General features: G+C 34.8%; 3 protein-coding genes across 3 annotated transcripts; all 3 read right to left on the reverse strand.

Annotated features, from left to right (window-relative positions):
- Positions 1-1,588: 1,588 nt before the first annotated feature.
- LOC143603197 (uncharacterized) lies at positions 1,589-3,286 on the reverse strand. The gene has a single exon (XM_077080077.1). The coding sequence runs from the start codon at positions 3,272-3,274 to the stop codon at positions 2,000-2,002; it is 1,275 nt and encodes a 424-aa protein (XP_076936192.1). The 5' UTR covers positions 3,275-3,286; the 3' UTR covers positions 1,589-1,999.
- Positions 3,287-5,950: 2,664 nt separating this feature from the next.
- LOC143604856 (growth-regulating factor 8-like) lies at positions 5,951-7,487 on the reverse strand. The gene is made up of 3 exons (XM_077081207.1): positions 7,367-7,487; positions 7,054-7,246; positions 5,951-6,494 (listed from the first exon to the last, which is right to left on the reverse strand). Exons 1-3 carry the CDS (start codon positions 7,485-7,487, stop codon positions 6,092-6,094), a joined length of 717 nt encoding a protein of 238 aa, XP_076937322.1. The 3' UTR covers positions 5,951-6,091.
- Positions 7,488-9,695: 2,208 nt separating this feature from the next.
- LOC143603204 (beta-carotene isomerase D27, chloroplastic-like) lies at positions 9,696-11,776 on the reverse strand. The gene is made up of 6 exons (XM_077080081.1): positions 11,310-11,776; positions 11,046-11,138; positions 10,881-10,942; positions 10,636-10,742; positions 10,074-10,169; positions 9,696-9,985 (listed from the first exon to the last, which is right to left on the reverse strand). Exons 1-6 carry the CDS (start codon positions 11,703-11,705, stop codon positions 9,936-9,938), a joined length of 804 nt encoding a protein of 267 aa, XP_076936196.1. The 5' UTR covers positions 11,706-11,776; the 3' UTR covers positions 9,696-9,935.
- Between the last annotated feature and the right edge of the window lie 15,891 nt (positions 11,777-27,667).

Here is a 27,667-nt window from a genome sequence, read left to right on the forward strand (position 1 = left end):
TGTTATCATTTCACGTCCTAGATCTTCAATTAGTATTTATCATTTATATGGCTAAAATTATCATTCTTTATTTATGATCCTCTCAAGTACCATATTATGTTGGTGTTTAGTTATAATTGATGGTATATTTAAATTAATAATTATTTTAAACTAAATTTATTATTAAAGTTTAAACTGTGAAACCAAACTGGAACCAAGCCGTTGGTAACGATTCGGTTTCAACTTTCAATGGTTGAGTTTGGTTTTGGACGACAAAAAAATCAGTATTAACGGTTGGGCTCACAAGTTTAACTTAAAACCATCAAAACCGACACTAAACATCCATACGTAACATATTAATTTATTTAAATTGAAAAAATTTATAACAATATCATATTCAAATTAAATAGAATAAAATGCTCGTTTTGATGATGTAATTTTTTTATAAAAATATTAACGTATGAAAAGGCTATAGTCGTTTAAAAATCATGGGTAGGAAGTTAGTTTAAAGTTTAAATTAAAAACATAATATGGTTAAAGATGATGGACCAAACTTTTAAGTTGAATGAATTGTGTTTAAAAGACAAGTTTACCCTTACTAACACATGTACCTTATGCATTAGCAATTGTAAATCCCTTAAAATCAAGTGTCTTAATTTGCCCTTGTTTGATGTATTATATATAGTATAGATATAGATATAGAGTGAAAAGATCAAATACACTAATGCTTATCGTACAAATACGTACGCAAATTCCGTTTTTCACGAATCAATCCATGAAATTACATCCAAACATCTCGGAATCGTCAATACATATCCAATCAATCATTGCTTCACCGAAAAAAACAGTTTTGGATGGTTAATCGATCAATTTTTCACAAAGACGGTTTTTGAACGTTTAACGAGCGTTTAATGAGCATTTAAGGTTTTGTTAGGGTTTTGCCTTTGAGCGTCTCGCGTACCTACGTACGTTAAGCATTAGCGTACAGTAACTGCACCCTATATATAGATATAGATAATATATACTATTACTATTTTTATTTATTTCTTTACTATTACTGTTTTGATATAAATATAAGTTTTTGATTACTATCCTAAAGTGTTTTTTCTTTCTTTTTTTATTCGATTTATATGGTTATTTTGTGTTCATTTAGGGGCTGTTTGTTTACATCTGAATGGAACCAGTCAGATGTAAACATCTGATTCATTCAGACTTCAGACTGTTTGGTTCCAAACAGAAAAACATCTAAATGGTTAAAATTAGGTCTGAATCATTCAGACTTATGGTTGTTGCTGAATGGGACAGAGGCTCATTCAAATCTGAATGAACCAAACAACCCCTTAATGTTTATTATTTTCAAACTATTATATTTTCATCTCTATTCGTTTTTATTCATTAGTGTCTGTTAGTGTTCCTTAGTATCCAGTTATGTTCGTTAGTGTCCGTTTACAAAATTAACGAATAGACACGAACGAACACAAACAAGCTCAACTCCTTAAAGGACGAACATAGACACAAAGTTTCGTTTGGTAAAGTGCTCATGAATCGTCTTCTTGTTGAACAAAGCTTAAGAGACAAACACGAACAAAGTCTTGTTCGATTTGTTACCGCCCTAGATGCCAGTGTTACACCTTTTCTTGAAAGGTGACACGTTTCATTAAAAAATCTAGCAAGCAGCTATACGGAAACAGATACACCAAACATCCACCAAAACAACTCCAAACAAATTGTTATAGTCAATACCAAATACATCATCAAAATGTTAAGTATTGGGGCAACTCTTACAAAGCTCCACATGTTACAGTCAATTCAATATGCTATATCAACAAAATCAAGCTTCTAACAGTCGAAAACCAGATCAACAATTTTTATAATTGCATATGCTAGAATCTAGATAAACATCTAAACTATCATCACATGCTGCAAAATATATAACACACTAAGTAATGTTAATCTGAATTTCATTTATAAATATCATCCTAAAAACAAAATTTTCCCGAAAATAAAAACCGAAAATCGATCAACTACAAACCGGACATCGAACAAGTCCATTCTCATTACAATCACTACATTTTACAATAACAGTTTTCCCCAACTGATCTCCATCACTTTCATCAACTTCTTCTTCCTCCACATTCATCACTAATTTACAACTTCCATTACAGCCAGAACATGGCAAGAATCTTGCACCACCACAAGTCTCACACACATACCCTGGCTTTGACTTAGTCAACCCTTCAAGCAATTGACCCAAACACCCATCTTCAACTATCCTCAAAACCTCATCTGATCCACCTACATACCTCCCCTTCACAAACACTCTTGGTGGCACACATTCCTGCTTATCTTTCCCCTTCATTAGCTCCCAAAGCTCTTCCTTAAATCCTCGGTCCATCGATATATCACGCTCGCAAAAAAACACCCCGGATTGTTCTAACACCGCCCTCACCGCATTACACGCCTCAAATGTCTTCCGTACGCCTCGCAATGTCGTCGTATAGATCACCACCTTGTGTTCCCCCTTTGGTGGGCAGAGCTGTTCAAACCCAGATAAATAATCCTGTTCCGAAACCGCGGATTTGGTAAAGACTTGAATTTTATGATCCGGGTTTGGGTTTTCTTGAAATGCTGAGATTACAGGTTTGGTAAAGATCAAATTTTTATCATCAGGGTTTGTGTTTTCTTGAACTTTGTGATCCGGGTTTGGGTTTTCTTGAAATTTATGATCCGGGTTTGGGATTTCTTGAAATTTCTGATCCAGGTTTGGGTTTTCTTGAAAAATATGATCCGGGTTTGGGCTTTCTTGAAGTGTTGCAATCAAGGGTTTGGTAAAGATTTGATTTTTATGATCCGGGTTTGGGTTTTCTTGAAATGTTGCAATCAAGGGTTTGGTAAAATTGGGGGTTTTACAATTAGGGTTTGTAAAAATCGGATTTTCATGAACCCGGTTTGGGTTATCTTGGAATCTTGAAACCCCGGGTCGGGTAAAGATCCGATTTTTATGATTAGGGTTTGAGTTTTCTTGATTTCTATCAAGAAATGGGTATCTAAAAGGGGATGGTTTGGAAGACTGTGGGGTGAAATTAAAGGCTTCTGGTGATGAATCAAGACCAGCCATGAGTTCCCAAGAGTTGATGACGTCATCAGAGGTAAACCGTGGTGGGGTGGGTGCAACGGTGGTGGGAGAGGATGATGGGTCAAGGGTTAGAAGGCCGTAGGTGGTGGAAGTGAGTGAGACGATGTGGTGGGTGAAGTCATCGTCTTGGTTGAGTAGATTGGATGAAGTACAACCCATGCGTGTAGGATGATGAAGATTGAAGGTTGAAGGTTGTTGATGAAACTGATGATATTGATTTGATAGGGGTTGAAGTGAAGCAAATGTGAGGTGGTTTGTTGAAAATGATTTTAAATGTTGGGTTTAGCGCCTGAGGTTTGAATGCAGCAGGTTCAGGTTCATGGATTCTAGTAACCGGAAGGCTTGTGCTGTCATTATCATATTATATTATTATTATGGATTGAATAACGATGTCACTATTTAATGCATAATTTATTACTTTGTTAACATCACACGGTTTTAACCAGTTTTCTAAAAATATGTAATTGAGATTTGTAAATTATATGGTTAAGTTATTAGTTGTTATGGGTAGCATAAGAAAAAATATTATGAGAAAGTTATATAAGAGGTTTCACTATTTATATCGTATAATTTTTTAATATTTTTTTAAAATAGTTATAAGTGGAGGAAAAAGAATATATAATGATAAATGTAAATAAAATATTATTTAATTGAATATGAACGAGAAAACGTAATGAATTTTAATGTAATTATATGATATATATAAATATATGGTAGGATTGCTTTAATAGTAAATCTTTTTTCTTTTCTTATTGCCTCAAAAGTTTTTAAAAAATAGGTGTTAATAAACCGTGTATTGTAGCTGAGATACGGTGAGAATTCGATCGATATTATGGTACAACCGATTGTGTACCTATATAAACAATAATAGAAGGAAAAAAAAAACTCAAAACCTTAAGCCGTAATATGATCAGAATGATATCGAAAAAAATCATGATACCAAATGCTTGTAATTAATTTTTATGTCTTTCGTAATATCATAGATAAACATAACAATCTTATAACACTTTTTTAAAAGAACATTGGATAAAAATATTATTACTGAAATAAAGCATTTAATCAAACTTGAATGCTATTAATTAAAATTATTTATTATTAATTTATTTAATAATCAAAGTTAATCTAAGTTTATTGTTATTGTTATTAAATACTTAATTAAACTTTTTAAATGATTTAATTAAATTATTAAAAGACTTAAATTGCCAAAACTGCAAAACAAAAAAAAATCTCAAAAAAAAGTCACATAGCTAAGCCACACCTAAGCACTCTAATGACTTGTTTTTTTTTAAATGAATTAAGTTTACAAATGTATATATGTAAAAATGGTGGAGGTAATGGTGCAAACTCCAAATTTATTAAATGTCAAGATAAAAAAAAGATTTTGATACGAAACAGGTTGAATTAGATAGAAAACATAGCTGGACCTAAAAAGATTACATATCTAGTTTCATCTGGGATACAATCAATTAAAACTGGGGTTAATTAAGCTATCCAGTCTTAACTCGAGATAGGCTTGTTTACAAACCGAGCCAACTCATTCACAAACCAAGCCAATCTTGATCGAGTTTTGAGTCACTAGATGTTTCTGAGTGTTAGTATAAGCAATATGTAATTATTTTTCCTAGTGTTTATAAAAATTAAGCTAAAATATAGACGTGCCTTGCACATATCGATTTTGGTGGACTCTTTTGAGTCATCCCATGTTGTTTCGAAGAGATATAGGTTAGATTACTCCCCAACTACACTCTATCTTTTAAGAAAATGGTAATTAAAAAATGACTCTTTGGATGGATGATAGTCATGACACCCTTTGATTTACTTGTAACATTATTACTTTTTAAATCTTTCTACTCTGGATGTTTGGGAGTGTCTGTTTTCATTAACCTTATAATTTATTAATATTTTAAAATATAATAAGGTGTTTGGGATTGTTTTTGGTGTAAAAAGAAAAAGTTTATTGATTTATATACTCATCATCATCCCGCCGATCCCACCAACGCTTTCTTACTTATCTTAGGAGCAAGGTTCTAAATAATCAGCCCTTTGATTTGAATAAGCGAGGCTTTCCCGATAGAAAGATTTGCCTGTGACAGAGATCCCAATTCCGTGTATCCGGTTAAGCAAGCCCCGCCGCCAGCTTCCACCCAGACAAAAAAAGTGAGCGCCTAGCGCGAAAGGTTGCTTTACTAAGTAATATAAACGTTAGCGCTTTAGTTTGTTTGATTGCTCGTTAGTTTCGTTTTCAAAAAGGGGCGGAGCTTGAAGATATTAAAAATTTTTAATGGGTTTTCATAAGGAATCCCAAACAAACCCAACTTTTCAGTATATAAGGTTTTATACAAACTCTATACAATTGCGATAAGATACTGTTATCTACATTTTGATATTTCTAACGTAGGGTATATATGAAATTAATCATTTTATTTAATTGATTCAAATCAGTTTGTGATAACGTAGATTAAATGGACACATTGTACTAGTACGTTTGCAAATATATAATACTTTGTATATTAAGTTAAGAACTACGTGGTAGAGGTCGTTCCTAACTTGGCCCTGGTTGAATGGTCCAGCCGTTTCTAAGCCTAAGTTAGCCTACAAAACCATAAACTAAAATTCTCAATATATAAAGGCTACTCAAGTTAGCGCAAAATCGGTTGGACCGGACCAATTTAGGTACAAACCTCCACATACATTATGAATGAAATTCAAATTTCAATTCTTTGCTGAAAATTTCAAAAGAAAACTATTTATTGAACAATAAGTATGAAAATATTAAGAATAGATCTAAAAGTTTTCAAGATATGAAGATCCTAGCTTGAACAAAACTCACATATCTCAGTGTGACTTGTGATCATTTACTACATTAACACGAAACTAAGGCATGTGAAATCATTTAATGACAACCAAATAAAAAACAAATATCCACTACAACATGATCAGTTAGTTGCTTCTAAAATATCTTCCAACAAAAGCACCTCAACCATGTTGTCCATAGCCATCAGCCAACGGCTCATTCCGAATACTAGTGATTCCCATGCACAACGCTTCGCCTAATGGCCCACCAGGTGTGGGCCCTGAACCCGAACCAGAACCCAAACACGCCCACGAAGCCTGGTTCAGCCAATGGTTGTTCGGTTTTAAAACATCTTCACACACATCTCTCTCACCACCACTTAACAATCCAACAGCCATTTGAAAACTCTTATTATCAAATTCCATCTCAGTATCATCAGATTTCATTGATAAACTGAGAGAACATTCTTGTTCCCTAATCGGGTCCCGTTTTGATCCTACGACTGGCGGCTGCAACTGTTGCGGAAACTGGTTGTTCAGTTGATGCATAGGGATACTGGCATTCCTTATCAACCAATCACTGCACCTTCATTCAAAATAAGATATGCAGAAACTAAAATTAATAAAAAAATAATAATACACAATGTTTAACGTAGGGGTGTGCATGAAACCGAAAAAACATGTTGGTAACTGAAATAACCGAAACCCAATACAAAACCGACGATTTGTTTTATTATTTGTTAAACCAAATTTTTGGTTCGGTTCTAAATTTACAAAAAACCGAACCGAACTGTAAAAACCGAATTGAACCCGTAAAAACTGAAAAACCAAATTTTTGTTATTCAGTTTATGGATTATAAATGTAACCCAAAATTTAAAGATCCGGATATGTAATTATCAATTAATTATTAATTAACAAATAAAAATTAGGCCCAAATTCATTATTTTAGATTATTTCTTTTTTGGGCCAAAAATTTCAAGCCCAAATGGCCAAACCAAACTCGTGAAAATCGAAAAAACTGAAACAACGGTTCTAATATAACCAAAAAAGTTCGGTTTGAGCATATTACCGTCCCAAATCGACCCATGCACACCCCTAGTATAATTGAGCATACAAATTTGACATTTTTACCGATTACACTCACTCGGTTTGTTGATTCGTTTTGGTGTGGGTGGTTTCCACAGGCTTTCTTGAACGCGGTCGGTTCTTACGAGCATGGCGCTGGCAGTACTTTTGATCCGGAGCCACTTCTTTAGTACACCTCCATTTTTTACCATCTGTTCTTCTACACCTCCACAGCTCCGGGTCCAACCCGTTTGAGAATCTCAAACCCATCCCTACCAAACACACAACATTAATCTAAATCAAACTAAACAAGCATTTTAACAAACATTTGGTGGGCACAATGAAATAAGGATTTTATATTTGAAATAAAAGGAGTATATGAGAGAAACTACTGTTGGGTTGAGTGGATATAGATATGAGGAGATGAGGTGGAACAGGGATTGAAGCCATTATGTACTTGTAGATTGTTGTTTGCCTCTCCAGTTCTTGCCATTGAGTAGCAGTAAATAGCATGTTTCCAGTGTTTCTCATACCTCCAGCTGCAACAAAATAAACATTCAATTAAGGGGTGTAAGCGAGCAGATCCCAACTAGGCTCGAGCTCGATTCGTTTTGACTTACGAGAGCTCGGGGCTCGGCTTGTGTAGAGCACATTTTCTAACACTCGAGCTCAGCTTGTTTTCACTTGCTTTTATATTATTTTAGTTATTTTATATAGTTTTGAGAAAAACCTTAAACGAGTCTAAGCTCAGCTCAAGCTCAAGCTCGTGTAGTGCTTTAAATGAGCAAAAGCTCGGTTGTGCGGTCTGAAATTAATACATAGAAGTTAGGGTAGGTGGAGTGGGCTCTAGACGGGGCCGGTATTGATCGGTACCGGTGTGAACACCCCTCCATGGTGGTTGGTACCGAGGCAAAAAGCATCCCGAGTGGGTTGCTGATGTCGAATCCATGAAAGAACAAAGAAGAAATGGTCTCCACGGGTTGGAAAATCAGGAGGAATGGTGAAAGATGGGCAGAAACACCACCTCTGAAGGTCGTTACCGAGGCAAAACCCTTCCCGAAAGGAACCCCACTCTGTCCATAATTATACACAAGTCTCGTTTAGGCACATATGAGGCTCTAACTCGAGCTTAATAACTAAACGAACTTTATTGAGGCTCAGGCTCGCCTTGAGCTAAGAAATGCTCGATTTTTTATCAACCTGATCGTAAGTAGCTCGCAAACAGCGTGACTTGTGTGCACCGCTATTCATAACAATTACAATAAGATTAAAAGAAGTTGAAAAGTAAGAACCTTTAATGGTGTTAATTGGTTGACCATAAACATCACTTCCATTCCACATATTACAACAAGGTTAAAACTCAAACTTGTATGGTGGTTGTGTGAAAGACATAATAATAATAATAATAATAATAATAATAATAATAATAATAATAATAATAATAAAAGGGGTTTGGTTTTATAATATGGGAGATATTTTGGTTTGATAGTTGGGTGTTAGTGTTACCCATGGTTCCAACATTTTGGACTGTTAGGAAGCAACAAACACAAAGTCCAAATTTGGTCCCCTCAGTGTAGTGTGTTGATTGCTTACCCTTTTGAATAAAATTGTGGATGGTTTCATAAAATAGTAAACAAAGTGGTCAAATTGTGGTTAAAATGGGCATGGGCCAAATGGGGTGCAGGTAAAGTTGGTTTTAATGCTTCCACCATTTCAATGGTTACGTTACGTGTGTGACAGTTTATACTTTATGCTACCCAAACTTTTATTTAATGTTTAACCATAGTATTGGACAATATGTTGTACATATGCAATGTTTCATGTAGCAAGTATATTGACCGGTTGATTGGTTTAACAGTTTTTGTCTTGACGTTTAGACTCTTATCATATACGTCTTCCATTCTATGAGTTGTTTAGACATTGTTGGTTTTCGAGACAAAAATCCTAGGCTACATACCGTCCTTGACATGAAGACATGTTCTATTGGAGAGAGTGGAATGGTAGAGAGGTTTTTGGCGGTCCATGAAGTTGGATAGAGAGATGGTTGTCATGTCTGATGCGGAAAGAACAGTGGTGAAGTTTGGACATACACGTCGAGGGGGCCGGACTCAATATGTATAAAAAAAATTCATAGACTAGAGGGGGGCGGACTCAATATGTATAAAAAAAATTCATATACTAGAGGGGGGCGGGCTCAAAGTTTCGGTTGGAAACGGGTGAATTTATATCATGTATAAAAATTTCCGGCTGAAAAAGGATTAATTTACACTGCCGAGCGAGAAAAAAGAGGCCGGGCTCAAAATTTCGATCGGAAGCGGGTAAATTTACACTATGTATAAAAATTTTCGGGCAAAAAGTGGATAAATTTACACTACCGAGCAAAAAACCAAGGGGGGCGGGCTCAAAATTTCGGTGGAAAACAGGTAAATTTACACTGTATAATAAATTTCGTCCGTAAAATGATAACTTTACACTACCGAGCGAAAAAACGGAGAGGGCCGGGGCCACCCGTGGCCCCAACTAAAGCTACGCCCATGGGAGAGAAGGGTCTTTGTGAGTCACCACTACAGATACTTTTAGATCATATATTTAGCACTTGTCGTTTTTATCTGATCTTATTTGTTAATAGTTTGTTTGTAGGATTCCATAATATTAACAAAGTCTCATGCTGATTAAATTACAAAAAAATAAAAAATAAAAGTTCATCCATCGGTCTCAAAGATCATCGAAGACATTGTTGCAACCTATACGGATGGATCAAATATAGATCCAGCCTTTGCATATAAAACGTTCGACGTGTTATAAACATGATTGTCGTGTTTACAGTTATACTATACATCTACCATAACATATATGTTTATTTCACATTCACCTTCAAGAATTGTAGCTACAATTCAAAAATGGAGCCATACCCGAAAATCAAGAAACTGTATAATTTGTGTGATATACATGAAGACTGTATCAGACTTGTAGTTTGGGGCAGATGGTGGAGTTGGGATTTGCTACAGAACCTGTACATGTGTACATAAACAAACATATATAAGAGTAAATAAAACCACAATGCAGTAGATTATTTTAACCTACGACGACTGAACTTACAAACATCAGCAAAACACGGTTGTTTGGCCACCGGATCCTCCTCAAATGGCGGTGGAGGTTGGCCGTATACCATGTCACAACTCATGTCTTCAAAATCTGTACAAACATAAGAACGTGGATTTGAATTTGCGATAAAAAAAAGAGAAAATCATGAAATTAGCTATTTTTCTTAGTATGACATCTCTATCTTGTTATTTCAGAACAACTTAGTCAAGTATCTTTTTACTAGCCTAAACCAAAAATATTTTTATTTAAATTTCAATAACAATACATACATACACAAATGTATACCAGAATAATAATGCATACACAAATTTACACTTGACGTGGTCTTAGTATCACGCTAGTTTAAGTCATTACTAATGAGAAAAAGTCTGATACACGACTCACGTATGTCATAGCTGAATGAGTGATTTTTTTTTCAACATGGCAATGTAGGTGTAACACAAGAAAAAAAAAAGTCCTTGGTTTTTAACTTTTTATGATTCTCTTTAGTAAGAAACATTTACAAATGTCAATGCTTTTGTATGATCTATTTTTGCATTTGAGAGAAGAATGATACTTGGAATCATAGTCAAGGGAAGACCGAACTCATTGGTGAAGAAGTCCTGAGTAGGAATTTTACACATATTCACACACATTCCTACGCATCCGCTGTTCTCCAAGTACCTATACACAAAAACCGAACAAGTTGATCAAATACAATTACAAAGGTTATATTATCTCAGCAAATGACTTTTGACCCATTTGACCCCTTTCCTTATAGTTACATTTTTTTGTTTTATTACTTGAATTGACAAAACTTACCTGCATTTCTTGATACGAACCCCGCTCATTTGCTTTACCCCGTTTACTTCTACTTCTATAACCTATAAATGCGACGAAGAAACATATAATAATGGTTAGAAGTTAATTTTATAGTTGTATATGCCAAATAAAGATGTAAAATTGGGATGAGACATCTTAAACTACCTCAGATGGACCAACTAACCAATGGAAAAATGGGACTGTTAAGGCTGCATTGAACTCTGCTGCCCATTTTGTAGGTGGAAACAGTTTTCTAAACTGCAATAAACGGGATAATAATTAAGGATGCGACACGTGTATAATGTTAAAAGGGGCTGACTAAACGTAGATAAATGAAACAACTGATTTAGTAGGGGTACATTCGGTAAAATAAATATATATATTAATAGGGGATGGGGTACGTTTAGCAAAACTGTGTTAAAAAATGACCTGTTCTGGGGCACCAGGAGGAAGCATGGATAAGAGAACCTCCCTAACGACTTCTTGTTGTTGTACGCGGTTTCTTCCTTGCATTACTCGTCTCGAAACATCAACAAAACTATCATAATCATAATCTAACAATCCCTTTTTCTTACCCTCGGGTTCTTTATCCGGTTTCCCCGAAAACTTTTCCATTTTCCTAGCAAACAAACTCATGAACACCTTCTCGAACACCCCGTCATTGTACTTTGTCTTTTGTCCCATTGGTGCCGGTTGTCCTGACGGCTCAGCGATCCCACATCGTACGAAACTGCTGCCAGGGTGGCGGTTGTGGCGTTTTGATGGCGAACAACGGTGGCGATTAGTGTTTGGGCATTGAACAACTTGGTAGCTTAGAACCACCATGAGTTTAATAATCTATAGGTTCAATAAAACCTTAATGACATCAAATTGATGATGCTTATAAAATAGGAACAAAAGATGTGCAAGATTGTGTCAATTTTGGCCACACGAATATAGTTTAAACCGTTATCCTTTGTCAGGTTGAATTACAAAGTGCCCCTGGTTGTGTGACTTCACTTGGTAGAAACTCGTGGTCCATACGAGGGTAGAAGTGACATTTACATGGAGTAAAGTGAAGTGTAACTGGTGGACCCCAATGCAAACTCTGGAGGAATCCAAACAAGTAGTAATCGGGAGGCTGAAACATATGCCACGCATGAATCTAACATGTGTCTCAAATCCATTCATACTGTTTATGACATACGAACCCGGATCCGATCGGAAAACCGAAAAAGTCGAAAGATCTAAATCATTTAATGGACGGGTATTCAGATGTGAGACCACAATCCCTCATACGAGATCAGTTTTAGAAGTATTAGGTTTTAGGACATGTTGGTATTATGTCACACCGTTAGATTACTAGATTTCCCAAACTCGTTTGCTCGTATTCAATGCCGGTCCCGAGGATTTCAATGTCTCGGCTGAGCTGAAAGAAAAAAGTCTTATGTCATAACGAGTAACGAATTGTATAAACTAATTCTTTTAAACGACAATTAACATTATAGCAATAAATATTGGGACCAATAATTATAAGTTCGGATTATGAACACAAAGTATATACAATTTTTTTATACTTTTTACTTTTGGGCCCAAGGTCGACCCTGTCGTATTGAAACAATATATGTTTATAAATTATAGTCTTCAAAAATGTAACAACTAGTATATTAGAAACTTGATTATTTGAAATATAAAATTAAACAATCGCTAGAAGTGTAGTTAAATAAATTATATTTTGAAGTTCAATTTTAGACGAGTTTAAGATCGGCTTTGGGACAATAGGCAACCCAAAGAGTAATGTTTAACCACATAACATTATAAGACGTAAACATGTGAACCTGATGAGTTATAAGACCGGATCAGGGCCGGCTCAACGTTTTTGGAGACCTAAAGCCTAATAAATTGTTGGGGCCTTTTTCAAAAGTGATTTGATATAAACCTTCCTCCGTTACCCGGGCTTGGGACCGGCAATAATAAATTAAAACGCTTATAGTTGGCGGAGTTAAAAATTTCTTTCAGTTGTTGTTGTTGTTGTTATTATTATTATTATTATTATTATTATTATTATTGAAGCCCCATTTGATTGGAACGTTTGATCTTGGAAAGATGCAATCGTCGATTCAGTTTCCTAAATTGAAGACATGGCCGGCGTTGTTAATGATTCCTCTTATTTTGTTAACCCTAGATAAAATAATAATAACATTATTTATTTGACATAAACGTAAGAACATTCAAAAAAGAAACATAAGTAATATAAATTATTTTTTAAAAAAATGGGGGCCCAAAAATAGTGGAGGCCTCAAGCTAGGCCTTGGGCTGCATTAACTATTCAGCCGGCCCTGGACCGGATACAATAGACAAATTTTATAATTGAGTATGAGACTTGTAATGTGAGCCATTATCATCCCTAATTTTCGAAAATATGATGCTAATAATAATCCGGAAGACCGAAACCCACCAAAATACATAAACTAAGCCCAATCTAAAGAAAGTAAGAAACCGCCTGATATTAAGCCCAAGTACAAAGTTGTATATTTTGGGCCGTTACACTAAAGAAGAACCGGACTACTTTACTTTTTAACGGATTCTTTTGTATTATTATATTTACTATTTATCTATACCTATATATAAAGCATAAGTCATGGGCAAAGTTAAGAGCATCATTTTAAGAGTTTTATAACTTATAAAGCATGTAGTACACCTTTAAATAAGGGTATTATAGAATTTAGTTTCAAAAGATACTTACAATAATAGTCCTTTAACTTTAATCAATTTGTGTAAACTTATTGTAATGTTACAAATTTACCCCTTCTTCTAAACCAACTACCCCCATGATTTTTTAACGGCCGTAACTTTTTCACACAGTAATATTTTATATAAAAAATATACCATAAAAACGAGCATTTTATTATCTTTAATTTGAGTATGGTATTGTTGTACTTTTTTATTTTAAAATGTTAACATATTACGTGATACCAGTAATGACCAACAATAGATCGGATCATGTGAGCTCGGATCATGTGTCGGACCGGATTAGGGTGTGAACGAGTCGATACAAAAAAAAAAGTTCATTTGGTTCAGGTCCGGTCGATACAGGTTTCAGGTTGAAAGTGGTCAACTCATAACCAATTCGGGTTTAAACAATGTTATGTCGGAACGGGATCAGCTTTAAATAGATTGGTTTAAGAAATGATTTAAGTGAAATTTTTGTATATTTCAATTTTGCTTCTTGATTTTCGGCACTGGTTACGTGCATTCAGGCATTAGTTAAGCGGATGACATTGTTTACACGTGCCACGACCGATCAATGCGTGTATTGTGCCACATAACGAGCGGTTAGATTGCGTTTGTGCACGCACCCCGCTACATCGCGCGGGCACCCGTCTAGTATATAATAATTACAAAGTTTGGTGTCGCTAAGTGCCGATTGGGTCACTTGGCGACAACGTATTGGTCCTTGAATTTTGTTTTTTTAGTTCTGTTACTGTGACGAACATAACGCTCATGTTTTATCAACGCCCGATTTTACAAACCAACGCCATCCCATTGGTCCATTTTTAGCTCCGGTATCGTAACGAAAGTAACCAAAATCGGCCAAACTCGTGTCGAGTTAGCGCTTCAAATCCCGGGATTGACAACGCTTAGGTTTTACCACTGCCTTGGTTTACCGAACAAAGAAATGTCGAATATTTAGTGTTTTATATGCTGATTTAACGGATTTATTTTTTGGGTTTTAACGCTCAAGCTTTGCCGACGGTTTTATATCGCAATCAGCGTAACCGATAATGTCTGAATTCGCGTCGACTCACCATCGGAACGCTCAGGTTTACCAATACCGGGGTTTAAACGTCGGGGTTTCAAAGCATCTTGCTTTTATTTATTTCCGGTACCGTAATGAAAATCGACTGAATGCCAAATGTTTTTGTTTTACTTCCGATATCGTAATGAATGTGATGAAAACCGGCCAAATTCACTTAGACTCAGTGCATTTTGTTTAATTTTTGATACCTTAAAGAACGTAACGAAAACCTAATGAATGCCAATTTTGTTTTTATTTTAGTTCAAGTACCGTAACCAATATGATGGAAATATGCCGAATGTGTTTAGACTCACCGCCTCAGCTTTCGTGATTGACAATGCTAGGATCTTCCCAACGCCCGAGTTTTACCGATTGACACCACTCAATTGATCCACCTCAAATTTTATATGCTTTATTTTATTTTAGGTTTTCAGTTCCGGTATCATAACACACTTAACAATAACCGACCAAATATACGTCGACTTACCGCCTAAAGCCCGAGACCTACGCCGTTTAGGTTTATCATCGCTCGGGTTTTACCAACTTACCTTGCGCAACACACCAGGTAAACACTAGTTTGGTATAAAAAAAAGCCCGACTAATGATGCCACTGAATAATTAAGGTTGTTTTTTTATTATTTCTACTAGTTTTAGAGCCCGTGTAACACACGGGCTGATCCAAATTATAAAAATTACATAACGTATATGGAAAAATGTATTACATCTATATTTATGTGTACATAAATTTACTCTATTTATATCACAAAATGATTTTTCTTAAATAAACTTAATAAAAAAATGCACGTGAAAAAACGTACCGAGAATGCTTCGTACCCGAGAACGCTCATTCTATTGATATATTTATCAATAGAATAATTTGCTACCTTTATTGATATATTTATCAATTTACCATCAATAGAAGGAAAAGAGAACATTAAGTTGTAATGACGGATGTTCTTCAAAAACTATGTTTTTATGAGCTACACCATGAAAAAGATTTGTTATGTTTCAAGGGACTTCTAGACTTTGCCATAATGATAAAATAAAAAATAACATGTTAACTCTTTCAATTTTGTGAATATTTTGCTTCATTTGAGCGTAGTTTTTCATGACACGCTTCCCATACAACGTTTCAATCACCATTAAAGGAAAGTAAACACTGACACAAATGTTTCAGATTTGATAAAATTTTGAATCATTGATAGGCCTGGGTGGCATGTCAGAAGTGTTTGTTATCTTTTCTTAAAATTTAATATTATATGGAAAAATAGTCAATTTTTCAAATCCCGAACCTTTTGATTATTTCCAAAAATGCCTCGTTTAGTGAAACGATAAGCGACACTTTTAACACGAACAAATGAATGCCTAACGAACAAATGATGACCACATCGAGTAAATGAAGACTTGATGGGGGAACTCAACCCCTTATTCATCCCACGAGACAATAATATCCCTGTTTAATGAGAAAAAAGGCCCACGAGCCGTTGCGAGCCCCGTTCAGCGAAAACAAAGACGACACTTTAAAAATAAAACAAATGAATGGCCAAACGAACAAATGATGACCATGACAAGTAAATGGAGACTTGAATGGGGGAAATCAACCCTTAATCATCCCATGAGACCATAACATACCCTTTCTGTGAAAACAAAGGCCCACGAGTCGCTGTGAGCCCCGTTCAATGAAAACAGAAGCGACACTTGTCAAACGAACAAATGAATGCCCTAACGAACAAATGATAACCACGACGAGTAAATGAAAACTTGAATGGGGAACTCAACCCCTTAATCATCACACGGGACCATAATATCCCCTTTCAATGAAAACAAAGGCCATGTTAATGGTAACATTTGAAATTATATTTTTTTCAATCTTTAACAAACATGGTTTGTTGTTGATTTTTTTTCATTTCACCAAATATTATGATATATATAGTAACATACATAATATGTTAACATTTATTTTTTATAAAAATGTATAAACATAATATAAAAAAGGTGTAAAAGGAAAGTGAATAATTATTGATTTAAGACATATATTATGGTTAATTAATATTTTAGTTTTAGAGGAAAACGAGATATGAGGTTTAATCACAAAGCAACACATGTCACAGTTATTTTCTTTTATTAGAAGAGTATGATTAACATCCTTTCATGATTATAACCCTAAAATAAAATATTAACATCTTAATAAGTTTAAGACAGAATTACAAATTTTGTTCTTTAAAAAATCCAAATTACGGTTCGTGTCCTTTTTTTAGTTTCTTTGCAGGCGGTGTACTTTAAACATTTTTTCCTATACGTTATGTCCTTTACGCTAACTGGGTTAGAAAAACTCAGTTAAGTATGACATGTGATGGGCATAATTGTAATTCTAATGTATCCTTAATTTTAAAAAAATAAAAGAAGATATATATAATAATTAACTTAAACAAAAAAAAAACATTTTCAATTCTCTTTCTGTCTGCACCTTCACCCTCACTTTCTTCTTTTTAGTTCTAAACCACCACCACCACACCATTACCATCGCACCACCGACACAACACCACACCACCACAAAAAACCCCTTTTTATTACTAACCCTTTAACCCGAGGATGGTTGGAGGAGCTCTTTGGCGAGGATGGTGGTGTTGGCGGAGTGTGGTGGCGACGGCTGTGGGTTACGGTAGAGGTGGTGGATTTGGGTGGATTTAATGCTGGTGGGTGGCTGGAGGGGGTTATGATGCGACGACTAGGGTTACGAATTTGGGTGGGCGATGGTTACGGCCAGTTATGTTAGGGTTCCGGCTAGGGTTTTAATGGAGGTTTTAAACGGTAGGGTTACGTACGGATGGTTCAGGTGGTCGGAAACAGAAGTGGTGGTTCACGTGGCCGAAAAAGGAGGTGGTGGTTCAGGTGGCCGGAAACGGAGGTGGTGGTTCACGTGGCCGAAAAAGGAAGTGGTGGTTCAGGTGGCCAGAATTTCGAAGGTGATGGTTTAGGTGGCCGGAAACGCAGGTGGTGGTTCACGTGGCCAAAAATGAGGTGGTGGTTCAGGTGGCCGGAATTTCGGAGGTGATGGTTCAGGTGGCCGGAAACGGAGGTGGTGGTTCAGGTGGCCGGAAACCGGAGGTGTGGGAGTGGTGATAAACTTTTTGCAGGTGTAGACGAAAAGACCAATATTCCCTCACATGCGCCTCACGTGAGGGTATTTAACTGAGTTTTTCTAACCTAGTTAGCGTAAATGACATAACGTGTAGGAAAAAAATGTTTAAAGTACACCGCCTGCAAAGAAACTAAAAAAATGACACGAACCATAATTTGGTTTTTTTAAATGACAAAATTTGTAATTCTGTCTAAGTTTAATTTATAAATCTGAAAGCTCAGTTGTTCCAATTTAATACTTTTTAAAGTTAATTTTATATTTTTATGCCAGTAGACGTATCGATGGTTCGGGTCAAGTTATTCTAAAATGGGGAACAAAAATAAGAAGGATGAGAAAATTTGTAGCCACACAAAAAAAACCCTTCAAAAAATTAATAAAAAAATAAAATAAGACCACGTGTTTCCACTGTCTTTCTCGTTCTAACAACAAAAAAACAATTGTGAGTGAAAAAGATCATTCTGTCTTTTTGTTTATCATTATGTTTTGTGTTTATTTTCGTCATTAATTGTGTCTTTTTTCCTTGATATTGTGTCTTTTTTTTTCTTGATAATGTGTTATCTTACTCAACATTGTGTTATATTTTACGATCTATATATATTGTCTTTTTTTCAGTTATAATTGTGTCTTTTGTTTATTTACGTCACTATGTCTTTGATCTCGACATTGTGTCTTTTCGTCGATTTTTTGTTTTTGTTTTGAATGGGAATGACGGGGGAAACATTTTAGTTTTTTTAAATCTTTTCGTTTTATATTTATATTTATATTTTGTGTTATGGTTTTTTTAAATTTTTTTTTGAATTTATTTTTAAGGGATTTTCTGTTTGGTCACAATCATTCTCACAATTCTCATTTTGTCTTCATTTGTATTTTAACTTTACCCTCGATGGTTTATATTAACTTTTATTATTAAAAATAATTAAATAAACAGGATGCCCTCTGGATCGAAGTGGAGATCACAAAAATCTCAGTCTTCCTTCATTGAGCTACACATCCCCTCCCAAAAGTGTTGTAAGTGGGAATCTAACATGTGTCTCCATTAAAAAAACTCAACCTTCCTACTACTACACCACATTGGAAATGACTCGCCGGAAGATAAATGTTCTAATTATAATTCAAACCGGCTTTTGGATTTTTTAGAACGATGACTTTCTTGTATTTAGGCTACCGAACTCTCCAAATTGGAGAGCTCCAATCTCCCATTCTGGCCAGAATATGTTGTCTCAACCGGACTCACGCTGACTTCAGAGTTTGGCTTGGGCATTCCCATAGAAAACCATCCCGCCGATTGCCACTTGATAATCGTTGTGCCACCATAAGAGCAGTAGCAGAACATTTTGGAGTAATACACGGCGGGACAAAAACCCTACAAAGCCTGACTCAAATCTTTTACTGTCAATATCCACCCAAAAATGACATAAGTGAGATTCGAGCTTGAGCCTCCACTGAAAAACCCAAGCCTCTTGCCACTAGGCCACAAAAGAGATATATTTAGATTACTAATATTCAATAAATTGAAATTTTAGTCATTACTAAACTATCTAATTCACATAACTCACTAGAATTTAAATCTGAATTCAAAGTGGCAAAACACAAGAAAATGTATTTTGATAACTAACACATTTTTATACCCTTCGCATATAATACTTTAGGTTTCCTAGACTTGAGGCTAAAGAGTTATTTAGTCGTGTCCAATATGTCATGAACAGTAATGTCATAACCTCATGTTCTATGAATGTTATTTTTAAATGGCTTAGTTTTGCTATCAAAAAAGGGTTAGTGGTGCAACTTTTTACCCATTTACCTTTTGTATCGATGCAAACACTATTTTTTAGTGAAATATATTTCATCTTGTTCAAATGATAACATGTTTGATTGAAAAATGAACTGAATTATAATTATTACCATTAAAAGTTCTTCTAAGGGGATTAAGCGTTACTTTGAAACAACAATTGAAAGATTTGTATAAAACCAAACATTAAATGGTTTTGAAGTTAAAATAAAATGTCTAAATAAACACTCATCATAACAACTTTTGAGTTTCAAAACCATAAGGTCATCCCTATAATTTTTTGATTTTCCAATAAGGTTTTTAGGACGCTAATTTGGAAGACTTTGTAAAGTTTGGAAAGATTTGCCACACTCGTTTTGTGGATTTTCAACCTGTGAAGGCAATAGATGCTGGCAGTGGCACACCGGCATGGGTCAACCTTATCATAAGTTAATTGAATGGAAGGTGTACATGCTGAATTAGTCTTCTCATTTTGACATTGCATACATGCAATGCAATAATCATTAGTCTCCCACTTTAGAAGTCTCCCCATTGTTTACTCACTTTAAAGTCTCCCAATAGTTTACTTATAACTTGCCAACCATATTAATAAATGACCTACCTTAAGACATTTTATTAGAAATGGTAGAGATTTTTGACACGTGGTCCAAATTTTAATAAATGACTATTTTTTCTGTTATTTTTTTGAAATCTTAACTTTCATATATGCTCATTTTTGTAAAGAATAGACCATTCTATCATTTTTTTTATTATATAATGTGTTTATATCATATGTTATTATTTTAATTTTGATCGATGTTTCTTGTCTTTGACGACACCCATATAGTCTCTCGTCACTTCTTCAAAATTGCAAACGCTATGAAGGTTTATGGCATCGAATGGTCTATATTGTAAACCTTTTATCGCATCTAATTGAACCAATGTAATATGGTTATCTTTTAAATTATTTTTAACGAACTGGGTATGTGTGATATATTAATAACTTTGTAAGAATATATATGATATTTTTAGTTTTGTGTGGATGTATATGATATTTTCAATATTTGTAAGGATATATTTGAAATTGCAAACCTCCCCCCCTTTAATGAGAACTTGAAGAACATTTAATAATCAACTATCATGTTTTTTTTTTTTTTTTTTTTTTTTTTTTTTTTTTTGAACATACAAGCTTTCCTCCTACTATTTACATTATACCGCCAATGCCAGGAATCGAACCCTGGACCTCTCACCAAAAGGCCAAAGCCTTTACCATCCCACCAAAGTGGTGATGGCAACTATCATGTTTTTTAATTGCAATAGTTAATAATAATTTATGTAATTAGCTCCACTGAATATCCAAATCTTTACTGAAGCACACATGCTTGACCAATTACGTATATGTATTCAAATGTATTGTTCTCATTTACATTCAGTACAACAGTAGATTCATATATATTGTCCTAAGTCCATATAAGTAGATCAATACAAAGAGACATGATCGACCAATTACATATATGTATTCGTATGTATTATTCTAGATTGCCATTTTTTTTGGAAAGACTTCTAGATTACATATGGGAAGGTTCTATGGAAAACCGCCTTTAACTTGAAAGATTTAGTTAGGTTAAAGTATGGTGATACATGCTGATTAGTTAGTGATATGGGTTGTGAAGGTTCAAGGGGGAGTGCCCCTCCTGTCCTAATACATTGATGTAGATCGTTAACATTTTTGCTTCGTTAGGTGACTAAGTGTAGAGGAAACAGAATGTCTAAAAAATTTATAATGTACAAATAAAAACATTAGTGAATAAATATGGTCCCGGGTCCGGATTTTAGCCCCAAAACTACCAAGCATTACAAAGGAATCTCCAACAAAGGAACACACTCGTAGACGCGCACCTGGGCAAATACGTCAAAAAATCCGCGGATGAGAAGGTACACTCAGGACCATTGTCGGTACCAAATTTGTGCAGAAAAAGGCACCAACAGGAAAAACCAGATGTACAACATGTACACGTGGGACCACCACAATGGTTACGCAGAGAATACAATAATACTGAGCGGTGGGCCCGCGCAAACGACATCCACGATCTCCACTATGACTGTGACATTCGTCAAATTCGGGCCTTCATTTGTTTTTGTGTTGTAAACTTTTATTATGTAAACCCGACTCAACATTTTTGTTTCCTTCTTTAATTATCATATAATATTATTATATACCTCGATCATCAATAAATCGATGTTTGTCATATTATAGTGTCGTTAAGGAAAACATATGGGGTTCAAACTGATTTTTGTAACTCGTTATAAGCTTTGGAAACCTTTAAACTCGTATTAAACCATATTTAGAACTTGGAGGGCCTTTATGTAAATATGTAAGGTATATATAAACAACCCTAAACCTAATATCACAAACAAAACCCTAGCTGCACCCCCATCACTTTTCCGGCGCCGTTTTCCGGCGACCGGCGGCTACGGCGACCTCCAATGGTTACTCCGGCCACCACCCTCCTTCCCTATCTCGTCTTCTCCGGTAACCCCCGCACCCAAAACCCTCTTTTTCTTCCTCTCGGCCTTCCGGCGCCGGCCACCACGTCTCCCCGTCTCCCCTCGGAGCTCTGCCTCCCTCTCTCTCCCCGTCACACACTCTCTCTCTCTCTGCTCTCTCTCTCTCTCGCACCGTCTCTATATCTCTCTCTGCTCTCTCTCTCTCTCGCACCGTCTCCCTCCCTCTCCCTCCGGTTGCGGTTTCCATCTCCGGCAGGTGCGGCTCGTTCCATTGCCCGGTATAGAGCCACGACTCGTGAACATCTAATAGGTAAATTAATTTGGGTTATAGTACTATCAGTTTTCGTATATCGATTGTCAGATTTAAACTCGTTAATAATCGGTTATATTGTTGGTTATATACTTTGAAACGGGTTGGATGGGTAAGGAGTTGTTTTGTATTGGGGAAAAGTTTGGTTTTAATTTGTTATATAAAATATGGAATTGGATTGTTAACAAATTGTGTTTCGGGATTAGATTGTTGAGTCGTCTCGTCAAGACCCGAGTTCGAGTCCCACGTTAAAACCAATTTTGTGTTATCGTTGTTAAAAGTCGTATAATTAGTAAAAAAACTATTTAAATATATAAAACTCATTATTTTTAACAATTATTATTATTATTATTATTATTATTATTATTATTAACTCTTTATAAAAAAATTGTATATCATTATTAATTCTAATTATTAGTACTATAAATGTTCTATTTATTAATAGATCTTTATGAAGGTTCCCAGCCGGATCTATCGTTCTACGTAGGTGCGGAATCCCTACGTAAGACGATACGAGCGTAGAATCGATATACGTTAAACACAAGCAAACACACGTTACAATAAACAAAGAACACGTTGTATTGCAACTAATAACACGTGATATATCAATCACCGATTACACGAACTGAACAACTCTTATCAAACAAGCCGTAACCTAAACCTATATATCATACGACAACTTCGCCTAACATGTTTAGAAGAAGTTGTCACTAATTTCTCTTGTTCCACAAGTTCGCCTATATCAGGCGAACATATATCAATCACCGATTACACGAACTGAACAACTCTTATCAAACAAGCCGTAACCTAAACCTATATATCATACGACAACTTCGCCTAACATGTTTAGACGAAGTTGTCACTAACTTCTCTTGTTCCACAAGTTCGCCTATATCAGGCGAACTTGTGAGACAAGTCCGCTTAAACCTTAATACAAATCCAAATAACACTATTACAGACACTAGATACTGAACTACTGACATCATGTATCAACAGACTCCCCCTTGGCAGTAGCTTCATATCTTGTATTATCCATCTTCAAGCATGAACGCCTTCTCGTACACAAACTGAAACTACTCTTTGATATTTCTTTGCTTCTTCTTTCCAAGCAGGAATGTAAAATATCTTTTTCTCGTTCAGCACCTGCAGATCAGCTTGAGACAAATTCACTAAATGCATAGGATCATATACTCTCATCAGCTCTTGTTCATCTTCATCCTCCATTACTGCTTCAGCTGTTTCACTATCAACGTACCACCATTTCAGATCTTTGAGCACATCCTTGGGCATTTGTTTCATCGGCACTTCTTTTAGACATCGGATCGGCTTATACTTCATTATCATCCAAGGCTTGCCATCTGCTCTCATTCCTCTGTCTTTGTCTTCAACGAGCTTTCCTCTCTGTGGTTTCAACAGCTCGAACTTTTTCTCCTTTATGCTTTCCTTCCAGACTATCTTCCCAATGATCCTAGCCATATTATCATCACTCCTGTTGATCAACCTCAACCTGGCTAAGTCCTTCACTTCACATTCAGGCAACGTATTCAACGATCTCAACAACCTCTTGAAATACTGAACCCCATCATACCTTTTAATCACAAAAAGCCTCAACTGCTCATCATATAACCAGCATATAATCCCCTTTTTCGATTCAGCATAACCCCTGATGTTGTAACTTTTCTTGAACATAGTAGGGACCGCCGGTTTCTTAGTCTTTACGAACCACTGAGCGTAGCCTTCTTTCCATCTTGGCTGTTCCTCCCATTCTGTCTCATCACATCCCGTATCTTGACCCAAATCTGACTTTTCAACTTCTGGAATTTCATGTTCAACGTTGTCCTCCACAATCTCTCCTTCTTCAACTTCATCGTCAATCACGATCTCAGCCCCTATCTTCTCAATCTCTTCCAATGGTAACACATCATCATCATCATCTAACACCTCCTCAGCATCCACAACTACCACATCATCACCCCCTGAACCGCCAGCTGCACTCGTTGACTCCCCCTGAGATGTGGAAGTCCCAAGAGCTTGTTCAGTTCTTGGCAACTCTCCACATGCACCTTTCGATGCTTTGGGATCATCGTCTCGATCGTTACGCTTTTTTGTCCTCAGCTCGTCACCCTTACAACTCATCTCCCCCTGAGACGCCAAGAACTGTTTCAAGGCATCATGCTCGATCAGGAGGGACGACTCCATAACTTTAACTTCGCCTGATAACAGTTAATTAAAAATAAGTTAAGGGCTAGGCGAAGTTGATGATAACTTCGCCTAACCACAACTTCGCCTCTTATTCTGTTAAACAATTAAATCAACACGGAATATCTCGTTCTACGTAGGTGCAGAATCCCTACGTAAGACGATACGAGCGTAGAATCGATATACGTTAAACACAAGCAAACGCACGTTACAATAAACAAAGAACACGTTGTATTGCAACTAATAACACGTGATATATCAATCACCGATTACACGAACTGAACAACTCTTATCAAACAAGCCGTAACCTAAACCTATATATCATACGACAACTTCGCCTAACATGTTTAGGCGAAGTTGTCACTAACTTCGCTTGTTCCACAAGTTCGCCTATATCAGGCGAACTTGTGAGACAAGTCCGCTTAAACCTTAATACAAATCCAAATAACACTATTACAGACACTAGATACTGAACTACTGACATCATATATCAATACTTTAATATGGTGAACTCGTTTAGAAACCGAATCAAAATTTAGTATGGTATTATTATTACTATTATTAATATTATTATTAGTATCATTATTCTTATAAATATTAAAGTTGTTAATATTATTATTAAAGATCATATTATTAATATTTATTAAAATTATATTTTTATCATTTATTATTAGCAATAGTATTATTATATTTATTTTGTGAACTCGTTTAGAACTCGAACCGACATCGAGGGTGGTATCATTATTTACTATCAATATTATTATTTATTATTATTATTATTATTATTATTATTATTATTATTATTATTTTTATCAACAACATTTTAATTAATACTAAGATCGTTATTCTTTAACTAATATTATTAGTATTATACTATATTAGTATTATTAATAATAATTATTGTTATTATTATTATCATCATTATCTTATATATATATATATATATATATATATATATATCTAACATATCTTTTTAGAATTATTATTATCATTACTATCTTTATCATTAATAACATCATTATAAGCTTTATTATCTATTCATTTTTATAAAACCGAACTCTTGAATTAAACCCGTCTTGTTTCTATTTAATATTGGTTTAGTTATTTAAAAGCCCAATAAAATAATATCATTTTTTTAAATTATCAATTAAGTACAAGTCCCTAATCGTTAACAAATTAACTGATAACCCGATTAAGAACCGAACCTTCTCGTTCAATGTTTCAATGTAGTTTCAACTTAAATTCAAGTTCATTAATAGATTATTTATTCTTTTTCAATTAGCTTTCAAGTCGGATTTGTTCGTTTCGTTCACAAGCTTTCTATATGTCAATCATTTATTAGTTCTCAATTCGTCAATCGAGGTGAGTACTTTCATACCCCTTTTTCCATCTTTCGTTTTGGGGTGACATTTCATACTTATCAAACTAAATGCTTTATTTACTTGAATCTTAAACCCACAAACAGGATTGTATACTTTACTTAAATAATTGCTCGATTTGGTGTTTTATGCTTACTTGCTTATGTGTTTATCGCTTTTGGATGGTGGAACTATAATTCCTAGACCATTTGGCAACCCCTTATGGCAATGTGTCGTTAACGTAATTCAATTAACGATAACTATAGAATCCTAGACTATTTGGCATCCTCTTATAGCTAGGTGTCGCTAACTTGTTTGGCGATAACTATTTATCCAAGTTTATAACTTTTATTTATTGTTTCGTATACTAGTTTTGTGGATCTTTCATTACTACATATATATGTTTAAACTTATGAATTGCTCACCAACCTTTGTGTTGACAAACTTTATTTTATAAAATGTTACAGGCTTGACTTTTGTTGAATCAAGGACTTGACGAAAAACTTTACCAAGACTACTAGGGTATTAGTAAAACGAAAAATATGATTGCTACTTGTTTTCAAATTTGTTTATATGAATGAGAGGTGTTGTTTATTGATTTATGAAATAAAATTAGTTGATTAAATATTGTCACTTTAAATAGTGTCTTGTGTATTTAGGCAATCGGTTGCACCCCGGCATGTCACTTTCATAGTACTACAAGGTATCCTTACCTTAAAATGCAAAAACAATAGTTTTTATTGTGTTTTATGGATCCCGAGCTTAACTTGGATCCCGTTGTTTCAAATCTCCTTAAAGATTGTCTCATATGAGATGACCACTTTAAGTATTCGGTGTCAAAACAATAGAACGGCGGTGGTACGTGGACTAGCGTTTTGACATGACGTTATATTCTGATTTATTATTTTTGTTACAATCGTTATTTGAGTCGAAGAAATGAAAAAGACGCGGTGGTACGTGCACATGTTTAAACTCCAACATGGTATTTTTTTGTAATAAAGGTTTTTAGTGTCGGAATATCAAGTCATGGTGGTTCATGCATGATTTTTTTCCGCCTTTAAATCTTAAAACATTATTATTACGTTTCGAGAATTTAAACCATTTTCCCTTTATTTTGTTATAAATTCTTATCACAAGTCTTCATTTATAAATGTTATATTTTTTTATATTGTTAATATTTCTTTTATATATCGATTTTATATGGTAAAGTTTTACACCAATTTTCCCATTTTGATTTCATGATGATTTTTATTACAAATTTCGTTCATTATGATCTCTTCGATATAAGTTAAAAATATATGTATATATATAGCTAGTTCGATCTATTCATAACGATTTTAATATGCCATTTATTTTCATTAAGTTTATTTACATACAAAATTCTTATTATATGAAATTCATCATATTAAGAAAGTTTTATGATAAATATCACCTTAAATTTTCAATTAGATTTTTCCTATTGTATAAACTTTAAATTGTCTTTAAAGTCCTTGTACAAAAATTTTATAAAAATTTTATTTTTATAACTATTCCATTTATTTTGGACGATCGCTTCAAAATTTTAATTATTTAAACTTCTCACGACATTTTTAATTATACTACATTATATAATACACGGGGTAAAAAAAAATTCTCTACCCAAATTTATTTTCGTAACAACTATCACCATGCAATCCTTGGCTCATCATAAATTTTCATGAATAAAACTTGCATCTTACGATACA

Source organism: Bidens hawaiensis, unplaced genomic scaffold (assembly GCF_021521415.1).
Source record: "Bidens hawaiensis isolate Kalapana, Puna unplaced genomic scaffold, B.hawaiensis_p1.1 tig00001961_1, whole genome shotgun sequence".
In the NCBI taxonomy this organism is placed as follows: Eukaryota; Viridiplantae; Streptophyta; class Magnoliopsida; order Asterales; family Asteraceae; genus Bidens; species Bidens hawaiensis.